This window comes from Pituophis catenifer, unplaced genomic scaffold (assembly GCF_029215685.1).
Source record: "Pituophis catenifer annectens isolate HBS135680 unplaced genomic scaffold, rPitCat1.0.hap2 SCAF_15, whole genome shotgun sequence".
Taxonomy (NCBI): Eukaryota; Metazoa; Chordata; class Lepidosauria; order Squamata; family Colubridae; genus Pituophis; species Pituophis catenifer.
Window position 1 is genome coordinate 6,087,543 of NW_027256895.1, and position 9,989 is coordinate 6,097,531.

The following is a 9,989-nucleotide window of genomic DNA, read 5'->3' on the forward strand; positions in this document are numbered from 1 at the left end:
AATAAGTAAACTGCAAACATTGAACATGATTTGATTCAATATCTCTAATCTTCTAATACGACAACTGAATTCTCAATGTCTTTCAATCTTCGGGTGTTGAAAGAAGGATGGTGTTTAATTAAAGTATCTTGGAGAATGATTGCAATAAGCATTCTTTTGCAATTGGCAACTATAATAAACCTTAGTTGTCAGGATAATCCTCCATCAATCCTCTGTTGTCAGAATTAAGGACTTCTATATGTCTCCTATGGATAGCAACCAATCCTTCTCAGTTTCTTTGTGAGCAATTTCTCAAAGCCAGAAATATTACACCAAGTGTTAATTCCTCTTTATCAGTTGCTCCCTGTGATTGAGGTCAGGCCGCAAAACAATGATGTAGCATTTGGGCAGAAATATGCATCCCAGTAATGCAGCACTGGAGGAGAAGATGGAGAAAATCTCCACAGCTACCATGGCTTTTCCTTTTGTGCTCAGATAGGCTGGAAAGAAGGAGATCCACACACTGCAAAAGGCCAACATGCTGAAGGTGATGAACTTGGCTTCATTAAAGCTGTCAGGTAATTTACGGGCAAGGAAAGCCACAATAAAGCTGGCGATGGCCAAGATACCCATGTAGCCCAAGACACAGTAGAAAAAGAAAGCTGATCCCTCATTGCACTGCAAAATCATTTCCTGGAGCTCTGAGTGCATATCCAACTCAGGGAATGGAGGTGATGTTGACAACCAAAGAATACAAATACATACTTGGACAATAAAACAGGAAAGGACAATAGAAAAAGCCAATCTTTTCCCCACCCATCTCCTCATCTGTGATCCAGGTTTAGTGGCCATGAAAGCCACAACCACTGTGATGGTTTTGGCCAGTACACTAGAAATGGCCACTGAGAAGGTGATGCCAAAAGTTGGCTGTCGGAGAAGGCAGGTCACCTTGTCAGGTTGGCTGAGAAAGAACAAAGAGGAGAGGAAACAGAACAAAAGAGAGACAAGGATGGTGTAGGTGAGGGACCGGTTGTTGGCCTTGACAATGGGAGTATCCCTGTGCTTAATAAAAGTGCCAAGTACCCACGAAGTCAAGAAGAAGAAACAAAGAGCTGCTAAGGATAAACCAATTCCTAAAGTTTCTTTAAAAGTTAGAAAGACCAGCAATTTCAAGATACAGCCGCTCTTTTCTTTATTTGGATAATGATCTTCTGAACATTCAAAACAGTCATCCATATCTGAAAGAAAAGGCAAGGCAAGTGTTTATACATTTCACATTTTTGAAACATTTTCAAATTTCTTAAAATTTAGGGCATTTTGACTTTTTCTATTTTTCAAAAAAAAAAAAAGAAGTATATGAGAATGGATGTAAGAGTTTAGCTCTTATGGGCAAACTTTATATTCAGAACAACAGATTGTGATTCACAAGTATAGAAATGAATATTCACCTTGAAGAACTCACAAAACTATTTGCTACACTAAAGTAGTGTATTATAGTTTGCTTAAGTCTATCCAATGAAAACTTGCTGGAATGTCTAACTTACCCTTTTCATTTGAAATCTTCCCTTCTGGGCAACAAACACAGTTGTAGCAACAGAATTGCTTTCCTTCCAATCCTTTCTTCCAGTATCCAGGGTAGCAAGGGTCATTACACTGAGAAAATGGAATAACCTGGAGATAAATATAAATGATTTTGTAAAGGGAAATTTTTAAACAGTTTATAACGTTCTCATTCATGGTAGTGAGAAGAATATTTGAATTCGTGACTTCTGGCTGATATCACAGCGATATCGGACATGAGAAGTGGTCTCTGAGCTCCCACACCAAGTTCTCCACATTAAAGGGCTCTGAAAGGAACGAAAGACACCCTGGAGGGGTGGTGAAGAAAAGAGGGGCACCCTGCAGGTCGCAGAGAGTCGCAATCTCTTCTGCTGAGAGCGCCATCTACTGACAAAGGAAAATATACCATATTCTACAACCCTGGGAAAATTTTCGATTAGAAAAATAAACAACATTTATTTGGAAAACTGTGGTGATATTTACTGTTCTATACTTATCTACCTTATGACTATGGGTAGTGCAATTGTGAGAACAAGGAAGATACCTAAGTAAAGCAATTTTTGAATGTTAAGATATATGATTAAACTTATCGAGGGGACATTAGAGATATTTGGAGAGTTTCCTTGACTACTTGAACATGTGATTGAATAACCCTGGGATATAAAAGAACTGTGACTAAAGTATTCTTTGAGGAGCTATATTAGGCCTGAATATATGTTTGTTGAACTATTGAGTAAAAGTGGACCTTATTAAAATAAGACGAGATGCTCCATATAGGGGAAATGAGTGGAAGATCAAAAGAAATATTGTTGATGTTCAAAAGCATTAAGGACTCAATGACAAAGAACTTCAGGGAGATAACCAATTTAATGCAAAGCATAGATGGTGAAAATAGAAAAGATTCTACAAGGGACAATGAATAAAGGCCAAGATGCCCAGGAGAGGGAGGAGACAAGAGAAAGAATGGCGGAAAAGACAGAACAGATAAATCAACAAGCAAAACAAGAAGAGAAGATAATAAAGACTATAATGATGAATGAAACAAATCAGGGGGAAAGTATTTTAAGAAATTTAAATTAGAATGGGAAGAAACCATTGAAAAAGAGATAGGAGTTTGGGCAAATACCCTGGAGGCTTGGCAGCATAAGAGGATAGAGATGGAGGAATATAGAAAGAGGAAACAGAAACAGTCTTATTAACAGCCATATTAAAATGGGCAAGAGATGGGTAGAAAGGAAAGGGGTTTCTTTGTTCCCCCCTTCTTTCTTTAATATAATGGGAGCCTGATTAAAAGTTAGAATAGAAGTAGAAGTAGAAATAAAGATACATGTATTATAAAATTAATAAATGGACAGAAGATAAGAGGTTGAAAGATGGATTTAATATGTATGTATAAATAATATGGTGATTGTTGTCAGGATGGAGTAAGGGGATTAGATTTTAATACAATATGTGTACTATACTAGGATTAGTAAGGATGGCCTGATTAAATAGAATAAATTAAAGAATTAAATGGAAAGATTAGAGGTTGAAAGATAGTATTATTATGCATGCTTAAACAATGTTGTAATTGGCATTAGAATGATACATTGAAATATTGAATAATTTCATAATGAAGGTTTATATCTTAACACAAATAGGAGTATTAATACTAGGAGTATATAAGCTTAAACAAATATTATTGATATTAGTATTGTTATTTTTATCAAAATGAACGATACCCAGATGCCACACTGTTCATGTATTGATGTTGATGTATATATAAAAATAAAATAAAACAAACATAAAACAAACAAACAAAAAAGAATATTTGAATTCCTAAAGGGTATTTATCCAGGTGTATTTATAAGGTAAAGGTTTCCCTCCTCTCTAGGTGGGGAGGAGCTGAGGCAGGAAAGGGAGTTAATCCTATTGTGTGGTGCTCAGGTCTGAAACCCAGGCTGTAAGCTTTCCTCTGACAAGCACACTGTCTTTAATCACTGAGCCATCATATATTTATACTATCCATTAAAAAGTTGACATTATAAGGACATGCAAAGGGCATGTTTCGAGAATGGCAGAATGAATAAAGAAATATATGTGATTACAATATTATGGAAGCACTGTGACTCCTGTGATTTCAAATGGAAATGCAATCCAAATATGAATACCTGTCTTTTAAATTGTAATACCATTTTGACAATGTGATGAAAGCTTGATCAGTGACAATATTTGTACAGAATTAGATTTCTAAAGAGGACTGTGTTCAATATTGCATCACAATGCATCAAGGAATAGTTGACTAAATGAGTCCACACCTGGTTAAAAGCTGGGTGCCACACAATCAGCTCTTCATCAATGATTAATTCCTTTGTATTGGGAATATGAGGACCCATCTTTCCAACTCTAACTCTCTGAAAGGATCCGTTTGGAAAAGTGATCAAGTTGGTGATGTCGAAACCACCTGTTGCTTCCCCATTCTCATTCAGGAACACTCTCTCCCCAGCTGAATTGTTAAAAGAAATGCCTTGAAGAAATGAATGGAGCTACGAGAGAGAGAGTGAGAGAGAGAGAGAGAGAGAGAGAGAGAGAGAGAGAGAGAGAGAGAGAGAGAGAGAGAGAGAGAGAGAGAGATGGAAGATTAATAATGAAGACGTTTCCAATATATTAAACTTTTACTTACTCATTTTTCCCATTGCTCCAACAAATATCAAATAAGTACACGTAGAATATAGATAATCTATATTTCAGAGAAAGACACAGGTCTGTTCTAGTATTACTTTAATGTTACTTCCAGGGGAAACAGGATGGAGACAACATCATCTATCTACAATCTACAACAGAGTCCTTTCAACAGTTCCAAGAAGAAAGCACACCCATTTGTACCACACAGGAAATCCTGATGACTCAGATAAACCTCCAGGTGATCTTAACGACTCGCTAAAAGAATGCAAATGACCACTTGTCTGCAAGGAGTATAAATCCTTCCATTCCCCACCATTCAATCAGAGCTGAAGAAGTTTCTCGGATGAGAAGTGAAACGTCTTCAAAGAAAATCCAGAAAGTCCAGTTGCCTCTTGAAAAAGCACCTTTAGGACAGTTATACCACTTCACTGTGCTTTACAATAATAAATGAATAACTTTATTGTCATTGTACGTGTATACACAGTACACCCATACAACGAAATTCACTTAACACCCAAAGACCAGGTCCAACACACATAACAACCCCCAAACACACTCCCACCCACTGCAATTCCCCACCCTTAAACCTCCCAAACATCCACACAACAGACCAAGTAATACTGTTCAACAGCTCACTGATGGTGGCCCTTTAGTTCATTGTTGAGTGCAATTATAGCTGTGGGATAAAAACTATTCAGAAAATGTGTGGTCCGAGTTTTAATTGTTCTGTATCTTCGGCCAGAAGGCAACAGTCCAAAAAGATTGTAAGCAGGATGGGAAAAGATGGAAGGCTGAATCAAACTTGAGCCGGTGGGAATCAAACTGCTGAACTGCTGGCAACCAGCAATTCAGGACAATTAGCCTGCAGTACTACTTTCTAACCACTGCGCCACCATGGCTCTGGTGAGAATTATTATTCACAATCTAATAAGAAAAATGAAAAATGACAGGCAAATATTCATTGGGGTGGGTTGGCACAAAAAGAAGAAAGACTGCCTTCAGACACAATGCAATTGAATTATTCTTGGAATCAGATTGGATAAATTTACAAGACAGGCCAATTCTATGTGGAGGTGAAAAGTTTTATTTATTTATTTATTTATTAATTTAATTTGTATACCGCCCTTCTCCCAGAAGGGACTCAGGGCGGTGAACAGCCAAAATTAAAAAACATACAAATGCAAAAGTTAAGATAATTAAAAGAATTAAATCATTGGCTACCCAAATTTAAAATCCCAAATCCATAAAATTTAAAATCCCAATTAAAAAACCATTTAGGCTAGGCCGGCTTGATGAAATAAAAACGTCTTCAGGGCTTTACGGAAGGTCCGGAGGTCCGGGATCAATCGTATTCCAGGAGGCAGCTCAAATAAAAGTTATTTATACAATGAAAATTGATGCATACAGTAAATCCCATTAAGTATACTGAAATTAGTAAGGACACAGTTTATGTTCACCCTCTTATTTTATAAAACTAATAGCTTTGTTGCCTCAGTTTCTCTATTGATTTGGAGCCATAAATGAGGGTAAATAAGCTATATTAGATTGTGGATGATTGTGGATAATCATTGAAATACAAGATAGGTGTGGTATGGAAAGATTACCTGCCAGGGCAGCAGATTTCGAAGTTCAACCCTTTGAATCTCTCTTGGTTGGGATTTTGATCTCACTGCCTCATGCAAAGAATGTGCCACTGCATAAACAGCATTGTAGATACTGTAGGTTTGGCCAGTCATCTGAAATTCAAACAGAGCACCAGGTAGATTCTCCAAATTCTCTTCTCCACTACAAGTTTCATTGATCTTTGAAGATAATTCTGTATTTGAAAATGAACAATCGAACAATTGCTCCCAAACCTCTTGAAGAAATGCATCTTTGTGGGTTGAAGGTTTGATGACTTGAAGAAATTCTTTAAAGCCTTGAATGTCTCTTGTATGCACAGTAAAGGAAAGAGCCCCATGGAACATCTGGAGATCCCAACTCCTTTGAGTTCCCATCAGAATGAAATCAATTGGATTCATCAGGATCCAAACCTTCTTACATAATGCACGCTCTTTATTTTCAGGATCCCTTAGAAACATGGCAGTTCTGAGCCACACTATTGTAAATGTTTCTCCATAGACCAGAAAAGCATTTGCTTTCTGATCTAACAGTTTCTCATCAATAATTGAGACTGAATTAGACAATTGGGACAAATCTTCCAAGTGGATATGTTGTGGAATTTTTTCTGTGAAAGCTAAACAGACCCCATTCTGTGAAAGCAACGGCTGCAGTTTCTGCAAAAAACATTCTTCCTTATTTTCAGAAGCAAAGAGTCCAATCCACATCCATCCAAAATGGAGAAGAAGTTGAATAAGTCCAGCGTACTGATGCTCCTCTTTTGGGACCATGCAATAAAGTGGAAATAACTCAGTAATCTGAAAGTCTTCTTGTGCAAAGGAACCATAAGTCAACTAAAGATACAAAAGAGAGAAATTCGTTCTTCATGAAAATCATGGGACAAATGTGAAGACTGTTAGAAATTTAATGAAGGTCTCCCTATATTGAACATTTGTCCAATTCTGTGTAGATTATGACAATTCTGATGAGAAAGAGAAGCAACTAAAACCCCAAGATGAAATATTTTCTCATCTGAAATATAACTAGATTACAACCACACTCACTTTCCTAATACAGAGTTCCAGTATGTTCATCCTTTTAGAACATCTGGAAACTTGCTAAATATCTGAGCTTGTGAACTCTTCTCAGCCTAAGGAAAAGATTTTTAAGAGCTAGACTTACTGGTCTACCTTCTTCCCTTCTTTGTAGCAGATAAAACAAAATACTTGTACATGAAAGACTATGCCCATGAGATTCTGGAGGAATAGAAAGGATTAATCATGTCTTCCTTTACGACAATTATTATAGAGATATCCAAAAGAATTCAGTTACAGGAATTGGGTATGTCTAGTGTGATGAAAAGAAGGACTAGGGGAGGCATGACAGCAATAGCGCAACATTTGAGGGGCTTCTACAAAGAAGAGCTGACAACTATTTTGCAAAGCACCAGAAGGCAAGACAAGAAACAATGGATGGAAACTAATCAAGGAGAGAAGCAACCTAGAACTAAGGAGAAATTTCCTAACTGTGAAAACAATTAACCAATGGAGCAACTTGCCTTCAGACATTGTGGGTGCTTCATCATTGGAGGCTTTCAAAAAGAGACTGGACAGTGATTTATATGAAATGGTATAGGATCCCCTGCTCAAAGAGGGGATTGGACTAGAATACCCCCAAGAAACCTTCCCACTCTATTATTCTATGTTCTATGTTCTGTGTTCTACATGCTAGCTGGCCTTTCTATCCTCCTCTTGACACAGCTCCAGATTCCACCACAGATAGTGGTCAAATCTTAGGTGACCCTCTCAAATTTTGTAGTGTAATCTATGATTTAAATTTAAATTTTCTAATCTATGATTGTAATAAAAGATTTAGACTTTCTTGACTGATTATTTTGAGCCAACATTTTGAGTTGTGTGAACAATTGCAGAAGGGGGAGCAAAGAGAGTAAAATTGAAGTCCTGCAGAAAGGCATGGCAAAATACTAACTAACCCTACAGCACCAATCTGTCAACAATTGCTAAGAAAAATAGTTTAGTTTTTCACTAAACTATTTTTATCATACACAAAGCAAAATTAAGTAAATAGAGTTGCAACCTATTCCTTGTTGGCTGTCAAAACACCTCTATGATTGTAATAAAAGGTTTTGATTTCATTGGATTACCTTGAGCCAGTCTATTGAGTTGTGGGGAAAACAGATGAGGGGTGATAATAGTGTATTTAATTAAATTCCTGGAGAAAGACTTTTCAAAAGACTTTTCTCTCTCACTCCACCCCAAACTACCTGTGGAATTTTGTAGACATTTATACTCTCTGCCATAAAGGATGATGTATCAGGACTTAGTCCCCCAATGATGGCCATGAGATTCTTCTGGCTATCACATTTGTAGTTAGGGACAAATTCCCGGGATTTGAAAAGCAGGTCGAGTGTGGTGCGATAGGTCATCCTTGGGTTGTTGTAACTATCATAAAGGTGAAACCCGAGAGTGACGTTAGGTAAGATCTGGGAGTCCTCATTGATTTCGTTCACAGCAAAGGCCAAGGTGAGGGCATGCTGGTAGAATTTCGTTATTACACTGCAAATAGGTTAAACAAAATACGTTGACAATTCTTTTATGGTGAAACCATTAATATATGAGTAATAACCACTTCTGTCTCTTTTGTAAGTGAGAAGATGAGAGTCTTTGTAAAAACACTCAATAATTTGTATAGTTTTCAACTATGTACAGTGTTTCCATGATTTGCCACAAATAAGTAGAGAACAATGTTGTGATTTTTTTTCAAGCACTCACATTTATTTCTATCAGTTTGGCACAAAATCGAATACAACCAGCAAGTATCACTCTTTTAATACATGTAAGTTATGCAAGGAGTGACTGCACAGACTAGATCATTTTAATGATTTTACACTCCCCAAATGTTCTCCAAAAGACTTCTTGTTAGACTTAATACAGTGAAAAGAAAATGATTAATATATGTAAGTTATGCAAGGAGTGACTGCATAGACTAGATAATTATCCTCCCCCTAAATAGTGTCCAAAAGACTTCCTGCAGAACAGTTTCAGACATTTTATGAGTAAGATTTTAACCCAATGAAAATAATTTGTTTTCTCACAATTTGATAACTTTGAAGCAAGAGTAAGTTGACATAAGAGCCTGGTGGCACAGTGGACTAAGTGCTGTTAAAGTAGCACTTAGTTGCCAGCTGCCTGCAATTACTGCAAGTTCAAATCTCACCAGGTAGGTAAAATGAGGACCCGAATTGTGGGGGCAATAAGCTGACTTTGTATAAAAAAGAACACCGCTTAGGGGGGCCTGAAAGCCCTACTAAGCAGGTATATACAAAAGTATGAAGGCTATTGCTTAATGAATTGTAAGCCGCCCTGAGTCTCCGGAGAAGGGCAGCTTATAAATTGAACTAATAAATAATAATAAATAAATATAAAAAAACATGCATTTATTCTCAAAGAGCTATTAGTCATATAAACAATAAAATTAGAAAATGAATGGAAAGACAAAAAATCCTTACAGTGGTAACTCATAAGTTATTAGAGAAGGATGTTCTTTAAATTCTATTTCAAAAAAGGTATGAATTATCTGAGACACCATCCCACCCACGATGAGATCACCTGGCTGGTACCACTCATGGGGAATCAGGAAAGCATCACTTGCAGGGCAGCTCAGAGTAACTGCTTTCTGCACCAAGAACATCAGAAGGAACAACATCTTCAGGCGTTTGTCACAGGGAAAATATTTGTGTTTCCTGTCCATAAGGAAGTTTGTATTTCAGTGGTTCATTCAATGATTGAGCCAAGGTTGATATCTGACAATGCACCTAATCAGAAATCCCATCATTTTCTATTTGTGTGCAAATTTCTATACTGACTATCACTAGGATTGAACAGATGTTCTGGAAAAGAAGGAATGAGGGAGGCAACTTGTAGCAATGAATCTGACGGAGCCATTATTATCCCTTTGTGCCAAACTCCCTGGGATTCAAGAGTTACTTTATAACCAGATTGATACCTTAATTGTTGCTGAATTTCAATACCTTGATGCACAGTCCTTGATGTTTTGGCCTAGTTAAAAAAAAATAAAAAATACGGCGATTCCTGTAGGAGATAATTATTTTGTTTTTGTGAGAGAATAAGTGATTCAACTTTTTGCTCAAGTAAGCAAATGCTAAT

At 37.0% G+C, this 9,989-nt stretch overlaps 1 protein-coding gene across 1 annotated transcript; it reads right to left on the reverse strand.

The window, feature by feature from the left end:
• Positions 1–318: 318 nt before the first annotated feature.
• Positions 319–9,449, reverse strand: LOC139324792 (vomeronasal type-2 receptor 26-like). Its single transcript, XM_070954539.1, has 4 exons — positions 9,421–9,449; positions 8,087–8,378; positions 1,524–1,650; positions 319–1,217 (listed from the first exon to the last, which is right to left on the reverse strand). The coding sequence occupies exons 1-4, from the start codon at positions 9,447–9,449 to the stop codon at positions 319–321; spliced, it is 1,347 nt and encodes a 448-aa protein (XP_070810640.1).
• Positions 9,450–9,989: the final 540 nt, after the last annotated feature.